At 41.3% G+C, this 17,523-nt stretch overlaps 1 protein-coding gene across 1 annotated transcript; it reads right to left on the bottom strand.

Moving 5' to 3' along the window:
* Positions 1-554: 554 nt before the first annotated feature.
* TSPAN13 (tetraspanin 13) lies at positions 555-17,219 on the bottom strand. The gene is made up of 6 exons (XM_072329807.1): positions 17,002-17,219; positions 5,048-5,215; positions 4,215-4,295; positions 3,067-3,180; positions 2,639-2,749; positions 555-1,293 (listed from the first exon to the last, which is right to left on the bottom strand). The coding sequence occupies exons 1-6, from the start codon at positions 17,062-17,064 to the stop codon at positions 1,219-1,221; spliced, it is 612 nt and encodes a 203-aa protein (XP_072185908.1). The 5' UTR covers positions 17,065-17,219; the 3' UTR covers positions 555-1,218.
* Positions 17,220-17,523: the final 304 nt, after the last annotated feature.

Below are 17,523 nucleotides of genomic sequence, written 5' to 3'. Positions count from 1 at the left end.
TGCCAGAGGCAGCAGCTTAATGAAGAAAAGGTACTGTGCAGGCCTGTGATTCATTGTGATTAGAAATAACTGGAACATCGTGCACCTCTGGTGTTGACAACTCTGTTGACATCTTCCAGCTCATCTATCACTTCTGTTAGAGGCTGGACCAGGAACTGTACTTTCTTTCTGCTCAGACAGCACTCAGCATGTGAATGATACACATTTTCACTTTAATTCTTTACTCTTTTTAAAACAAATTAGTGGAAAACACAGTTGGTTTCCCCTCCTCCCCTCTCTGGTGTTCAATCTCTCATCAAATCAAGACTTTTAGGTGGACAACAGAGAAATACATACTGCTAAATTATTGCAAGAATAATTTTACACCACCTGTAAAAATATTTGTACAACTTTCCAAACACCAAGTCAAGTTTATCACATGAACCAGATGATAGATCACTACCAACTCTGATGTCGTGCAAATACCAAACTTCATTCAGATGTCAAAGAAAAAAAACAGGATCAAGTTGATTACCTGCAGATTACATTCATTCATTGTTCTCATAGTGAAAATATCCAGTAAAAAATAAAGTACTTTTATTTTTGAAAAGAAATCTAAACCTACCACATCACCACAGCAAACAGGGAAGGGGAGGAGTGAAGATTACAGTAGTCACTTATGTGCACTACAGAAAATAACGAAACAACAACTTCAGCTTTTTTATAACCTTGACAAGAGAGTGAGACTGTTATTTAGACACAATGCAACTAGAACTCATCCTAAACCCTAATCAAATCATACAAACAATCAAACAAGTATTAGACACCCACCATTTATTTTTGTCACTTTAATGAGAAATTAGGTGAATTTTTGTAGTTAATGAATACAGCAGATAACACTTGGGTTTTTTTGGACACCAGAGAAGCCAGTAGTGCTACAAAACTCACTGAATAGAGTTCACCACACCAACTACCAAAGTCTTTAACAAAATTATTTAATCAGCTCAGAACAGCATTCTGATTCTGCCCAGCTACTGAATACACTGATCTACTTCAAGATAGTGATTCTTGTAAGAAAAACAGTGAATATTTAAAGATGAAAACTGCAAACTTCATATGGAAGGTAAATTTTCCTTCTGGTACACAGAGTATTCCTACTACAGGAAAACACTAAACTATGGAGATCTAGTATTCTGAAGTAGAGGATGCACAAAGAAGATTCAGTCCTTTATAAACTTATCAAAGAAAAGCGCTGGGGTTTGCACGGGGATCCTTTTGGTTCCTGTATCTGTAGGTCAGCCAGACTCCCAGAATCTGAAAGGAAAACACAGATATTATTAAGGTCTCCCTCCTACCTTTCAAAAGTTTTAGAAAACTTATTTTAAATGTAAAATTCTAATAATGAATTTACAGCATGAGTGTAGGATATTTTACTGCTGCTAAAATTGCACAACCCCACACAACTTTCTTAATTAGGAAAAGAATGCAACTTCCTCAGAAAGATCTATCCAGCAACACAGAAAAAAAATGTTTGAAGAGTATTTAGAATAGGAGCATCTATCGTTGTTCTTTCCCCTCTTTAAATGATAAAAACTTATAAAACTCTTTTTAGGATAATGATAAATAAAGTAACATCCTCCAAACTTCTTTCATTCTACAGCTACAGCTTAAGAACAAGGCTATTTCTCCAGTACATTTTCAAATTCTGTCCTTTCCCCTCTTTAGCTCCAAACCCCAGGAAGAGAAGCCTCAAATTTATAGTAAATAAATGTGGGCAGAAGTGAGAGATGGGTTCTGCTTTAGGTGATATATCTCTTACTGATGTAACAGCTATGGCCTGAACACTGCACAACACAGGAGAAGCAGAATTTTAACATGTTATGGAAGATCTGCTCTGAGGATTTTTATTCACTAATAAAGCACATATACTTATTTATATATTTTAAACCTAATGCTTAAAATATCCAGCCATCATCAAACTGCCCCTATGCAATACACGGGGCACCAAAGAAAATCCCTTCCTTCTCCAACCCCCCTTCCAAAAAACACACAAAACCAACCTAAAAACAAAGAGCTTGGAAAGATGGGGTGTGGAGCCCAAAGGCCAGGGGGAAACAAACAAAAAGCAACATCATGTCCATTACTTTTGGGTAACAGTAAACCAAATGAGTTAACTTTCTGCAAAACCTGCAATACTGCATTTCAATGAGGGGTCTAGTCAATGGTTTGTAGTGTAAATAAACAAAGAAAAAAAAATAAAGCTGTAAATACTCCCAGCTCTTTTTTTTGGTCAGATTTCAACAAGCTGATTTACCTAATTAGAATTGACTCCTGAGACAACAGTGGAATTTCATAGTATCATAGTATCAGAGTATCATAGTATCGTGCGAGTTGGAAGGGACCTTAGAGATCATCGAGTCCAACTCCCAGGTTTCGAGCCCCCTGTGTAGTGAAGCGGCACTTCTACCCCCTGCTCCACAGGGGAGATTCGAACCCAGGCCCTTCGGTGCCGCAAGCAGCACTTTATACCACTGCGCCACCAGGGGCACAGTAATTTCCTGTAATAAAACCCCTAAACTTTAAGGCTTTCATTTATTTATTTATTTATTTTTAAAGATGGTGAGAGGAAAACACTCAATTTTCTAATCTATTCATTTACCTCTGTGAAACTGAAGAAGAGTCCTATGCCTCCAACAAATCTGAGCACCATTCCAGAATATTCTTCTATTATCGGTGCACATGGTTGACACTGGTGACTTCTAAAGCAATCCTGTAACAGAAACAGACAGAGAATTGCATCCCATTTTTTGATGATGCTTTGCTGATTGACCGTATTTTGTTAGCTCTGTAGCAGACTGCAAACCATGGGCAAAACTTTAGGGATTTTAAGACTCCAGGAAAGCAAGTACAGAAATAACGACAGAATACAACCTTTAAAGAGTGCTCTGCAATAAAGTGTCCAGCAAGTTAAGGAAGGACTTTAGGACCATTGTGACAACAAATTTAAAGATTTGTTAAAAACCTCTGCCTTCAACTAGGAAAGAAATTACACATTTTGGAACAAACACAATGGGAGAAAGAACTTACAGAAGAGCAGGTTTCATTCGGGTCAAAAAATCTGAATCCACAACAATTCAGATTTCTCTCAAGATCTGTTCTTGCACTTTTAGTGTTGTTCCATCCCACCTCTAGAAGTTGACTCTAGAAGGTATAAGCAAACACACATTAATTGAACTGCTTTCTATCTCAATAGAAAGCAATATACTAGGCAAAGTAGATGATCCCTTTTTGTTGTCTGCACAAGAGTCAAAACAGGAGTTTTCCAAATATATCTCAAACATAAACCTTACTTGTGTCTGCCTATTCAATGGAAAGAAGTCACAAAACACAAACTGCTGTGCTTACCCAGTTTCGCTCCACCAATTACATAACATTTTACAATTACAATAATTAAAACCTTCAGATCCCCATGTCTAACAGGATAATATATTAAAAAATGACTTTGACATTCAAACAGTCTGGATAGCTAATGAGATTGCAACACCTAGCAACAGCAAGTTTACAGTCATAACTCATTTTCTTCCAGTCTTCTTACTACACCTGGGAAGAGCACTAGTAGTGGGACATATGACTAATCTAACTGGGATGGCTCAGATTTTAAACAAACCACTCTGTTACACATAGAGGAAGTAGACCATTTTGTCACTATAGTCTTGCCCCTTCTTTATGCACTAAAGATTATTCTCCATATCCCACAGAAGTTGTCTTTCCCACAGATCTGGTCTGTACCTAATACAGTCACCACCTTTTCAATTACGTAAGAACATTACTGTAGATTTCATCAGTTTATTTGGAACTGATGAACACATGATATAGTCAAGATACTATGCTGCTACACTTGTAACCAAAAACCTAGACAGAAACTTTAAAACCAAAACAATTTTTAAAAGACAGCTGAAAGGCAGGGATTTAAGAGACAAGTGGACAAGCCACTAGGAGACATGGATTAGTAATGGGACGTAGTGGGTCAGATTTGTGGCTGGACTTGATGATCCTGAAGGTCTTTCCCAAACCAAATGACTACGTTTTTTGAAGGCAGATTTTCTTAAAATATACATTCTTCATTTAGAGGAAGGCTACATATAACTGTATGTATGCACACGCATGCTTGTGTGCATGTAATAAAAATAATGTTATGCTATAGATTAACTGAGAAATCAGAAAGTATTTCTTACCTGTTGTTCCTTGTTCAGCGCCAAACAGGCACAGGAGACAGAAAACTGGACAATGAAGACTAGCAAAAGAATAATCATGTACTGGAAGCAGTAGTTAAAGATGCATTCTCAAAGATTTTGCTTATAGAGTACATAACCATTGGATTACATCAGGTCATTTGAAACAAAAAGAAAAAACCTACGGACAAATTCTGACTAGATGTGGAAAAGATTAAATTGTATCAAAGCGGAGGATGTTATTTATTTGGAGCCCACAACCAGAAAACTAAGAATATTATCTGATTTAATCTTTTCTCTCATCTGCACAGAACAAGTTTGTTATGCAAGGCAGTATCACAGGCTGCTTATGCAGTGTCAGTAACACAAAAAGCGACAGTAAAGCACCATGCTGAGATGGCCTGTGCTCATTTCTAATCTGAGTTCACAATTAAAAAGTAGGTATGAAAAGAAAGTGCTTATTGGCAGCACATATGAGTATGCATTTCTCTGCCAGCTCCAATCATTTCACTGTCTATATCATTGTCCTCCACTGTTGAACCACATTAGTAGTTCACATACTGGAAGTTGCTTTAGGGTTGAGCACACAACGAGAAGGATTTATGATTCTAGGTTTTTAGAAAGGGACCATTTTTGTCTTCAGAGTGAAAAAAAAAAAAAAAAAAAAAAAAGAAGGGGAAGAGAGGGCTGTGAAGCTGGGAATTATGTTCAATTCAGACTGCATTAGACCAAAACAAGACTGAATTTCTGCCTTCCACAAGAGTCTTTGCCCACCGGAGCAGATGATTTACGTAACTTGAACCAAACTGTGATCCATGTAATACACTGAAGGATACAAAGAACAGCAACACTTGGTGATGTTTCACTGCACCAATCAATCCAACTAAGGCAATGAAGAAGAGGAAGATGCCCACAGCAATTGCCACTCCAACAACTCTGAAACTAGAGATGAGGCCAAAGCCAATTCCCCATGCTGCAATTCCAATCAGCAGCAGGCTCACCAACTGGAGGGAAGAGAAAACAGAGTTAGCGTGCATGTAGAAGAGGCTCAGTCTACACACATCTACATTCTTTACATTAAAGCTGTTTTCAGAAAGGTACCATTCTTTCCAGCACAAAGAGATGCAGCACAATCCTCAACAAACCAATTCTCCACTTTATCCTAGAGGTGACTTTAGTACCAGATGTTTTAAGGCACACATCTTCTTCACCACTGTCAATGTGGAGTTGTTTTAGCTTAGCCTACCTACCAGACAAGCTGTGTTGTGTATCAGTGATTGACTAGAGACACTGAGTTTGTGTGGATTATAATGGAATTGACAAATAAGATAAAAATCATCAGCTTTAATTCATAGAACAGAAGAATGAAAATCCCAGATGAATTCTGAAATATACTATAGTTAAAGAAAGCATGGCTGCACAGCTCTGGACATGGAAAAGAGCACACTGCCAAAATTTACTGTATATACATATAGTTCATACGTGTGTGTGTATATATATATATATGCATATGATATAACGCAGAAGTTAACAAGGTCACACAAATATATTTTTCAGACCTGTATCTCAAGGACTGCATGTCATGAAACAATAAAGGTGTCCTGTCTTTGCTACATAATTAGTCAGGAAAATAGCTCTACTATGAAGTCATTCCTATTTCAGTGCTCAAAGCACTCTTATGCTATTTCCTTCCTTTAAAAGATGGTATTCAGGGAGGGTAAGTGGAATCTGTCTCAGTTTCTTTACTGGAATTTATTGTTTATGCAAGCAGAAAGCTCCAGCCTTTCCTGCCTCCATGCCAAAAACATGGGAAAAATAAATAAATAAATAAATCCAACATGAAAAGCTACAAAAAAAATCTTGCAGTGAGTTACAGCAGGAGGTAAGCAGCAGACAAAGCCAACCCAGATGACCAACACACAGGATGCTTAATGCTCTCATCCAAACCAGTCAGACTTAAGCATAACATTATCCATTACATTCTGTTATACAGCATCAGCTTAACTTGGGAGGTTAAAATTTACGTTTGACCTTGCCAGAAAATACCCAGAAGTTGTACCGTTATCAAAACCAGTATGTGCTCAATTTAGTCCAACTGCATGATTTTACTCCACACCAAATACAGAGCACGCATTTATGCTTGCTTGCTGGTTTCTGTCCAAACAAGGTGTATTATGACATTTTACTGCTTATCCAGAGGGATTTTTTTAGCCATCATTTCAGTGTGTTTACCCTAAAGCAGGCAACTTTTCTAGGTTTCAACACAAAACAGGCAAGGATGTATTTTTCAGCTGCAATACCTTTCAGAAGACTGGCCTGTGTAATGCTGCTTTTGAAACATGGAAATCTTAGAGAATATCAAGGAAGATGTAAAACAAGTTGTGATGCTCATCAAGATCAAAACACAGCGGGTGTTTCTTCCACTGGTGTTCAAAGAGGACAACACCTCAGAAAAGTTTTTACACGCTAGTAATCCTCAGGAAAAATTTAAGGCAGGCCACAAAAATACAAGGGTATCTGCCATACCTACATTTTCCTTTCACCACATGAAGTGACAAAAGAATGGTATCAAAGTCAAGGAAATTTTTCAATCACAAGTACAGCTTTAGGATTAATTCACATTAGTTTTGTTTCCCCTAAACAAAAAGCCTTAATCATCACATTCAGTTAAAACCAAAACGCTGTGCCAAGTTTTTATGAGTCTAAACTACAGGGAAGAAGAAAGGAAACAACAAAAAAGCCTTGGCTCCAACACAGACAGGTTTTCTGATTGTCTGCAGCACAGGGCTATGAACTGCAAAATGTTATTGATAAAAATTAGCTTTTCTAATCAGTTAAGATCTATCCATCCTAATCTATGCCCACTCACTTTATTGCATTGTCTGATACCACTGGGAAGAGTTATCTTACTGCATAAGCATCAGAAGTGAAGAACAGAAGAAATCACGTAACTCAATTTCCAATCAGAAAGGGCTGAGTCAGGCTGGTCGGGGCCCTAAGCAACCAGATCTAGCTGCAGATATCCTCGTTCATTGCAGGAGGGTTGGACTAGAAGACCTCTGTATGTCCCTTTCATCCCAAATGCTTCTATAATTCTACATCCCTTACTAAACATCAAGCTTCAAAGCATTGAACTCTCACTGCCACCACACAACTCTTGAAGGTGTCATCTCAGAACATGTTACATTTCAGCTCATTTCACAAAGGAAAGCAGAAAAAGCAGGAAAAGCATCTCCTAATCACTTTCATCAAGGCCTCTTTCTCTTGCCTCAGCTATGCTTGAAATTTTGTTCAGATCTTTGTTCAGTTATTTGTTAAGTCTAAAATGATCAAATCAATTTTATTCTTACAAAAATGAAAATCAGAACTAAAATCTGTGCCTAAAATATCTGTTAGATACACGCAGTGTTGGAGCAGCAGTTTACCAGTTCTTGCTGCTGTTAATTCCCTCAACTTCCATTACTCAAAAGACATGTACATGAAAGTAAGGCGTGTGACATTACAAGTTATTACTGTGACTCTCTTGCCAAAAAGCTTTTCTGGTAGAAAGAGTTATACACTAAATCTAAAACTGGACATGTCACTGGACTCTGGCTAGCAAGCAATGTACTTCATCCAATCAGTCACACATCACATGGATCAAAGTCACTGTCAACTACTTTACTCCTGCCCACTTGAAAATGTGCAAAATTGACCTTGCATTTTAAAACTGACATGGAGACAGAAAGCCATTTTTCAAAACAGACTTAGGATTAAGCTCGTGTCTCCCTCTGCACCTTGAAAGAAAGATGAAATAAATGGTTGTTAATCCTTCATCTTCAGGCTTGGTTTGACACTCAGAATCATCCCTTCTGGCTTCTCTTTACCTGCTCAACAGGTGGCTGCCAAGGAAATATCAGACGTGCAGGTCAGCAATTATCAACTTGCACTGCAGGTGTAATTAATTGCTCAGAAACAGATATTCAGGAAATAAACTCCACTGTGTAAACTGAGCATTTCAACTCTTTTGTCTCCAAAGCCCACCCCAGAAGAATAAAAGCATTTTTCCCTGTTATTCATTGCTTAACAGAATGAACAATGCACCTATATGCAGTTCTGCAGTGCCATTTCACAGCAGCAGCCTTGGGAGACTACTCTCAGACAAAATAATGACATTCTTGGAAACTGGAAACATGAGTTTCCAATAAGCTTTCTGATCTACATTTCCAACATAGATGAAATGACATTTCATCTACATAAATCTTAGGTTATGTAAAATTAGCCTTCATTAATGATGTTTCAAATATTTGCCTACTAAACCTACCAGAAATAGACCAAAGCACAGCCCAGTTTCTACTGAATACGACCAGAATCCATTTTCCCACAGTACTCTCATTAGTAAGCTGAGCAAGTGTAGACTGGAAGAGTGGAATGGACTGTACAACTGAATGGAGACTGGATGGACTGCTGTGCTAAAGGCTAGTGCTAGATGGCTCAGCATCCAGTTGGAAGCTGGTAAGTGGGTTCATAGAGGGGTCAATATTAATCAGAGCCTTTATTGACAAATTGAGCAGTGAGATGAAGTGAATCCTTAGAAAATCAGTGAATGATACTGAAAAATAAAGAGCAACCAGCTCTTCAAGTAGCACAGATTCAGTTCAGACAGGCCTGATGAACTTGAGGAGTGAGCCAAGAGAAATCTCACAAGGTGCAAAATTCTGCGCTGGGATTGCATCTGTGCATCTTGGGAACAGACTGGCTGAGCAGCCTTGCTGAGATAGAGCTGCAGATCACACAGACTGCCAAGTGGAATGGGAGCCAAGAGTCTGCTCTTGCCACAAAAGGAAAGCCAAGAGGAGTGGGATCAAAGGAAACTCACACTGCAGCTTCACCACCATCCTATTTCAAATCTCCAAGGTCAAAAAGGAATGGGAGAAGCTGGAAAGGGTCACCAAATGGCCTGGAGCCTCAAAGGTGATGTCTGAAAATCAGTGTGGTGGAGCTGGGTTTGTTCAGTCTGACAAAGAGGTAGTAGTTCAAGGATAACCTAATAGCAGCTGAAAATGAAGGAGCATGGCATAAACAAGGGAGGCAAACTCTTCTCAGGACTGACTGACAGCAAAACAAGTGCAACAGCCACAAGGCAATGGCTTGAAGGCTTGTGGACATCAGAAAAAATATAATAAAATTAATCTGCAAGTTGGTTTGGTGCTTCTCAAAGATTCTCAAGACTCAGATAGATAAACGCTGGTAAGTCAGCACTACTTACAGTCCTGCCCAGAGCAGATGAGCTCCAAAATTGCTCCCAGCCAATGCTCCCACACCACCACTGGCTGCTCCACTGCAGAAACTTTGCTACTCTCCTCACTAGAAATTGAAGGTTTACCAAAAGAACAGGGGCCAGATTTAGCACTGACAAAGGACTATTATGAACCACTTAATTAAATATAGACTGCAACCACCTCCTAAAACTCTGTCCTCTTTCCTTTCCTCTTCTTACAAGCTGTCCTCAATAAAAGAGAAATGAATGATTCTTCAGAAGTACTTGCACAGTGATATAAATGGTCCCATCCACTTAAGGCAAGTTTACATAGGGAGTAAACAGGCATTAAGAGCAAATGATCTCAAACTAGTGAAAGCTGTCTCACAAAGATACTACAGGCACACACAGTCCCCAAACTGGAAAAAACAGAGCCAGAGGAAGCGTGTGCAGATAATTAACAGAAGCACTCTGAATTGCAAACCCTCATCTGCTACACGGTAACTTCACCATTACAAACTCCAGCAACCTTGTTTAAAAATGTACGCACAAGCAAAGACTTAACATAATCCAATATACCACTCATTCATTTGAAATTAAGTAAATGCTTTCCCTGAGCAGAGCTCCAGGCAGCTTGAGTCCTAAGAGAAGTGCAGTAGTTTTCACTGTGAGGTCAAATACTATGCAGTCTGAAAAAGATAATTAAGAAAACAAAGCGTAATGCCTGCAGACGAGATGTTAATCTCATGTCAATGTCTCCATAAGTGAGGTTTTAGGGACTTTAAGCTCAAGATCAGTGGAAGGGATCAGACTCCATTCTAAGTATCTTCCATTACATATTAATGTATTGTTTTTTGTTGTGTTTGTTGGTGTTGTTATATGTACACATATACATATATATGTCACACTTAAAGGATATTACAAGTTATGAGAATCTGCTGTCTTCTTTACTTTTAGACAGGTTTAAAATAGTAATTTGTAGAGTTGTCTGCTTGTTTCCTCTTCCCTTACAAACATCATAACAGCTAATGCCTTAACTGTGTTAACAGTAAGTTAACTGGAGAAGAAGACCAGCAAACTCATGATGGCTTCAGCTTCTGTCAAAAATAATTTCTTCTTAATCTATAAATTGTTATTTTGCAATATCTCTGATGTTCAAGTTCTCCTGCTCGCATGGTTCCTCATTCACCCCACTACTACACTGGATAAATACATTTCTCATCACACTTATCCCCTGTGTACTTCTCCTCAAGGTTACACTCCTCGTTACTAAAAGAAACCAAGATACAGAGAAATCACTCAACCACATCACCGACAAACAATTCTGATGCCCAGAACAGTTCCTCCTTCCCTCAATGGCATGTCATAAACAAATCTGCTATTTTGACTGACTAGCAACTTTTCAGCACTTCATCTAGGTTGGACTGCTTGCTTGCCAGGAAGCAAGTCATACACAGAATTTAGTGCTTGCGGTGTTTTCTTGTAGCCTCAGCCCAAAAAGGAGTTTGTAAATTAAACACTTAAATTTCAAGAAATATGGCCTCAGCACTTCTGGGTAAAGAGATTATACAGCATTCACACGGCTATCAGCAAAGGAAATATTTAGAGGCGAACAGTCAGGCTGCATATGGAACAGGAACTAAAATCAGAGAGGTTACATGCATTGATATCCAGCCTGCTTAACCCCTTCCTCTGTTTGTGAATTCATATTCACAACACCTATTTTAAGAGTGCTTCAGAATTTAAATCTCAATCGGTATTGATTTTGATGTCAGATTTCTACTGCGCTCCACTTCAACTTGCTCAATCATTTCTGCACAGCAATAGAGAATCCAGAAGACAATTCCTCTGGCCCCCTGTACTTCATCTGTTAATACAGCAGGCAGCACAACGTTCACCTCTAACAAAATAAGACTAAGTGAAACCCATTTCTACCACAATTGCAAGCTGTCCAATCTGTAAGCAACTTTATCTCCTCACAGTACTTCTCCAGCTTTATCAAAACCAAAGCTGGGGCTCAACATCTTCCAAAAGATTCCCAATAGATAGCAGAATCTTTCACCTTCCTGAGAATTAGTGGGGAACAATCAGCAGTCTGGTTACTGAAGAGCTGAAAGGACATGATGTGGAGCAAGACATTTATGTGAAAGGCAGCATTCCCATCTCTTATCTCAGAACCCAGCTCCTTTGGTCAGATGGCTGAGTACAGAGTTCTTCATGCTATTGGCCAATAATTATTATCAAATTATTGTTGATCACGTAACGAGCTTCTTTAATGTTAAAATAGCAATGGGATTTAACCTATTTTCTGCCCCATTTTTGGAAATTGAAGCCTTGAAGCTGTGTGGCAGGAACACTTATCAGCCATAATGTTTACTTATTTAATTTGAGATGGGAACGTTTTCAGGAAGCCCAGTGATCTCACAGATCCTTCTTTCAAACATGGCTCTCTCTCAACCTGAAAATAGCAGTAGATAATCAATAATGTAAGCTACAGTTAATGATTTAGAGCTACTACTGAACAGTCCAAGGGCTTCTCTAATCCGTGCTTGTTTTAAACTATGATCGTGGCTACTCGCACTGCTAGAATGGCTGAAAATATCAGTGATATCAAGCCATGCCATGTTCCATGTAACCTTCTCCTCCCACACCACAAATGACTGTCATTTTGGATACCAGCTGACACACAGCACACCTGAGCACGCTTCCTGAAGAAAAAAAGTTCTGTTATTATTTTTTTTTTTGCTGTAGTCACTCTTTTGTATTCTGAAGCACAACCACAGAAACCTTCTCAAAAAGCCAACGAAAACAAACAGACTAAGTCCACGTGACCAACACTGACCTCCCCCTGCCATGTGCTTGGGAGCTTATGTACCGCTGCCTGATTTGCGCATCAAGAATAGATGGCACAGCTCATAGCAATGCCTTGTGAAGCGTCCTTGGAAAAGGCAGAGGTAGCTCCTAGGAAAGCTGCCCTGTGTGCTGAGCGCCCAGCAGGGACAAGGAGTCAGCCAGCCCAACATGGGCTGTCGCTGGGGCAAGCTCTTGGCACTGCACTCTGAAACACGGACTGGAAATGCCAGGCACAGCTGCCCAAATGAGGGACTTTTTCTCCCCATCTATGCATATTTACCTAATACAAGGAAAGCAATCTTAACAAAGGTAACAGATAGCATGAACAGAGCAATAACTGCACTGAGAGGACAGACAGAAATAGGAGGGAAAATAAAGAAAAAACTTGAATTCCAATAGTTTGAAGCGATGCAAAGAACAGTGCACTGAATAGGCAGGCTAGAAACAAGTTCAGAGAAAAGTACTATAAAAGATGAGTGACTTTAATAAGGTTCTTTCTAATGTTATAAGGAAATATGGATGCTCTTATGACACTAACTCTGTGGTACTAAAGATATACATAACCTTAATGGCAAATAGCCACTTCTAGGTTTGAGAAAAACCAGAAGCCTGCTCATCAAAACAAAGGAAAATACGTGATATTTGCTGCTGCAGAAAGAATTCATTGGCTGCTCAGGTGATAAAAGCAGCACCTACCAACCAAATGAACTGTATTTTTTTTAACTCTATCATCATATCATATCATATCATAGTATCATAGTATTGTGCGAGTTGGAAGGGACCTTAGAGATCATCGAGTCCAACTCCCGGGATTCGAGCCCTCTGTGTAGCAGAGCGGCACTTCTACCCCCTGCTCCACAGGGGGGATTCGAACCCGGGCCCCCTGGTGTTGCAAACGGGAATTCTACCGCTGCGCCACCGGGGCACACACTCTAATTTGTATACATTTAATCCTGTGGCCCAGCTACCACTTCTACCTTTCATCATTTGCCAGGCCATGGGAATTTCCCTTTCCTTTCTGAGAATCTGATTTGAAATAAGATATCAACTGTTCACACTTGAACAGAATTACTCAAGCCTTCCTTGGGAGAAACACTGTCTGCTTAAGGAAATCCTTGTCTGAGTAAAGTGAGCAAATATTGGTGAAGTCAGCAACCACCAGGGTTCTTAGAACCTGGAAGATAATCACAGAATTGCTTAGTCTTTAAGGTCTCCTCTAATCTTTTTACTTCCAAACCTGCTGCCATGGACAGGGCTGCCACCCACCAGCTCAGGCTGCCCAGGATTCCATCCAACCTGGCCTTGAACTCTGCCAGACATCAGAATTCACATCTTCTCCAGACAGCCTTACCAACCCTCTGAGCAAAGAATCAGTTCCAAACACCTAAGATAAAACTCCCCTCTTATAGACTGAAGCCATTCCATCTTCTCCTATCATTATCAGACCACACAGCGAGTCAGTCCCCCACCCGCTTGTAAGGGTATCTGACCAATTTTGTCTTTATGAAGTTGTCCATGCCCCTAAAGTACTGGAAGACTGCAATGATGTCTCCTCAGAGCCTGCTATTCTCCAAGCTTAACAAACCCAACTCCCTCAACCTTTCTTCACATGAGAGGTGCTCCAGACCTCTGATCATCTTCATGGCCCTCCTCTGGACCTGCTATAACAGTTCCACATCCCTACTGTACTGAGGGCCCCAGGTCTGGGCTCAGTACTCCAAGTAAGGCCTTGCAAGGGTAGAGTAGAGAGGGATGCTCACCTCCCTCACCCTGCTGGCTGCTGCTCTTTTGATACAGCTGAGGATACTGTTGGCCTTCCGGGGCTGAAAGTACACACTGCTGGTTCAAGTCCAGCTCTTTGTCATCAGGACACTCAAGTCCTTCTCTGCTCTCAGTGAGTTCTTTTCCCAGTCTGTACTCCTATCTCAGATTTCCTCAACCCAAGCGTAACACCTTGCACAGCCTTGATTAAACCTCATTCGGTTCTTTTGTGCCCACTCTTTGATTATGTCCAGGTCCCACTGGATGGCATCTCTCCCCTCTATTGTGTCAACAAATAGAAGAGAGTTAAGAAGGCTTTAGTTATGTGTGCACATCCTTGAAAGCTGCTGACCTCTGTGGGCAGCCATTTTGAACAGATTGCACTGGTCTGCCAACCAAAGGGAAACGAGAATATGATCAACTACATAAAGATAAAATTGGTCAGATACCCAAGGCTAGTACTTCCATGCAGACAAACAGCTCTTCCACCTAACTCCAGAAATATATTTCACTTTATGCATACAAAGTCAACAGCATCAGTTACTTTTCTTGTACACGTGAGGAATCATATGAAGTCAGCAAGACTCAGCATAGATACCAGACTTGTTCATATAAGACAAATTTAAAAGTGGAATCAGAGCCTAAGGATATTTAGACCAGAGAAGAACCAAAGAGCATCAGGCAGCAAATGTCATCTGAAAGGAAAGCGAGCAATTAGCTTAGTTGGTTTTTAGCTTCTTGTCTTAAACCAGTAACTGATTAATCACTGCCACAGCATATTTTTCCTTAGTGCACTACCATAAAAAGTAGATCAGGACAGCATCAACAACAAGATCAGTCTCCCATATCCTAATTCATTGTTTTGAAATCCCAGATACTCCAGAATTATTAAAAAATTAAAAATTAAATAAAAATACAAAAAAAAAGCAGAATACAAATTGCAATCCCTGACGCTAATTCTGAGGGATAATTCATTCCAAGCACATGACACAGACACAAATCAATGCTAGCAGGAAAAATATTCAAGCATTACCTAACCGAGCTTCTACCTCTCCCACTGGTCCTCCCACCAATTACTGCTGTGAATTATTGCTGCTTAAAAAGACTAACTTCTTATTCTGGTGGTCTTCCATGTGTTTTTCCCATTTGGAAAAACCCAGTTGTTACACTGTCAGGGTTTTATTTAGCCCAGAAACAGAGAAGTCCATGCATTCTGCAAGATCAGTTCCTCCAGGCTTACTAAACATTTCATATGTTATTTCTGCAACTCAGGAATGAAAAGCGTTCATTTCGAATTTGCCTGTCCTTAATAGGCAACACAAGAAATAACAGGTGGATGTTCTAGTTACTCTGATTTCAAGTCATTCCTTCCTCTTAGAAAAGCATATGTTATGTGCATGGAAAAATACCAAGTGACACCCACAAAGTAAATTCTGCTCAGAGCCATCAGGCAAGATCCAGGTACACTGTGCAGGTATTACAAAGGGAAGCATGGAGGTCTCAGGAATCAGATCATCCCTTTTCAAGGCTAAATGTGCTCAAAAGACCTACCAGTTCCTTTTGATCTGGTTAGTTTTTGGCTGTAAGAGCAAGCGACGATATCTTCAGAAAAAAACAGTACCCACTGACCACAGCATTTCAAAATGAGATCTGTGTATGCATTATATTAGAAAGAGCCATCTGGATTTCTGTCAACCTTCTGTCACTCAAAAGTACTGCTTAAAAAAAGGGGGAGAGGGGCAAGAAAAAAAAGAAGCCTTTTGCGTTACCTCTGGTTAGTTTGAAAGACTAATTGGGGTGGAGCAATCCTTCACCTTGAGGAGTCTACATATGCTAAGCTTACCTGCAAAAATGGATAGCAAATGAGGCCATGCCTACTTGGCCCTTCTGCTCTGGTGAGGGCTGGCATGGGCAATACAGTGTCACAGAGACCATGGGTGACTTCCAGCAGGTAAGCCAGGCACACTATGCATGCTTCAAAGATTGTTTTAGGGACATCTCTGTTCTGCAACTCCGCCAAGCAACACATGCAACAGCACAGCCTCCCCAATGCTAAAGGGTTTTGTTCTGCTCCTTTCCAAGGCAATGTATTTAAAATACAAGGTGATGCTCATTAATAAGCAATTCTGGCTTCAACACAGGCCCTTCTACATCCACTCATGCTCTGTCCTAGGGATTACCATCAGGTCCAATAACTGCTGTCTATGAGAACTGTTTGTTCTGATGAGCAACGATAAGACCTGCCTGCTCTCCTGCCTTACTTCCACGAAGGGATCAGGCTGATATCAGGAAAGCACAGGCACTGCCTGCCAGCCCCAGCTCACCCAATTTCAGCGCTGTGCAACACCCCTGAGCACGGCTGTCCAACACAGGGCTGCCAACAGGAACCATGTATTACCTTTCCAGAAGCTCTGCAAGAGGAAGCCATTACACACAACCCCGTTTCTTTCTATTTCTGTGCCATTTGAAAACAGATAAAGAGAAATACATACATATACATATATATATATATATATACGCTGCAATTGAAGATTTTACAGTTTTCTATTGGAAATACATCCTGAACCTCGCCCAGAAGAAATCGGGCATCTACCTTGGGGTACGGAAATGGGTTCTATCAGCTCACAGCAGCAAGGCGGGCAGGCACAGGCGCTCACCTCCCGCTGCAAGGCGTGTCCTGACCCCGCTCAGCCCCTTTGTGCGGCTCAGCGCGCCCACGCGGAGCTCCCCGCAGGAAGGCACTTGTTTCAAACCCTCGGAACAACCGACCCCATCCCGCTCACTCACACCAGGATTCCCCTCTGCGGAGCCAAGCGGGGCCTGGCAGGCTGAAGGCCGCCCGGCCTGGGCTGAGCTCTGGATTTCGATCCTGGAAAGCCGCGTCCCCGCGACGACAAACCCGAAGCAGCCGCCTCCGTCCTACCCGGACCCACGCACCGTGTAGAGCAGGTTGAGGGCGCAGAGGCAGTTCTTGGAGCAGGCGAAACCGCCGCACACCATCGTGCCGCCGCCGGGAACCTCACCGCGGGGAGCCCGCCGCCGCTCCGCCCCCGCCGCCGGCAGCAGGTGAGCGGGGCCCGGCGCCGCGCCCGCTGGTTGGCCGCTCCCGGGTAAAGGTGAAGAGATGGAAATGACGCGAGGAGCGGGCTGGGAGGCGGCGGCTCTCCTTTAGGGCCGGGCTCTGCCGCCCGCCCACCCCCAGCCAGGCTGACGGGGCTCGGCCCCCGCGGCGGGACGGGGGAGGGGGATGGTGAGATGTCCCCTCGCCGTGCTCTCGGAGGGGACGAAGGGAGGTTTCTCAGTTACCTGAGAGCAATGCGGGGAGGTCTGGCATCTCCTCAGCCATTTTGTTGCATGGGAAGCTGTGGAGATTCCTCCCTTCCTTTTCCATACCTTTGGTGGCTTAATTCCTTGTGTAATCAAAAAGAACTACTCGGGGATTTGTTTTCCCGGGGTATT

The sequence above is a fragment of the Excalfactoria chinensis genome, chromosome 2, assembly GCF_039878825.1.
Source record: "Excalfactoria chinensis isolate bCotChi1 chromosome 2, bCotChi1.hap2, whole genome shotgun sequence".
Classification (NCBI taxonomy): Eukaryota; Metazoa; Chordata; class Aves; order Galliformes; family Phasianidae; genus Excalfactoria; species Excalfactoria chinensis.
The sequence above is the reverse complement of the archived record's forward strand: the minus strand, read 5'-3'. Positions and strand labels throughout refer to the sequence as shown.

What these genes read in the sequence shown, in the direction of transcription:
- TSPAN13 (XM_072329807.1), bottom strand. Translation starts at nt 17,064, where the DNA reads ATGGTGTGCGGCGGTTTCGCCTGCTCCAAGAACTGCCTCTGCGCCCTC. An exon ending in CGAATGAAACCTGCTCTTCT is followed by an intron (nt 2,750 to 3,066) that starts GTAAGTTCTTTC and finishes TTTCTGTTACAG; the next exon opens with GATTGCTTTAGAAGTCACCA. An exon ending in TCTTCTTCAGTTTCACAGAG is followed by an intron (nt 1,294 to 2,638) that starts GTAAATGAATAG and finishes TTTTCCTTTCAG; the next exon opens with ATTCTGGGAGTCTGGCTGAC.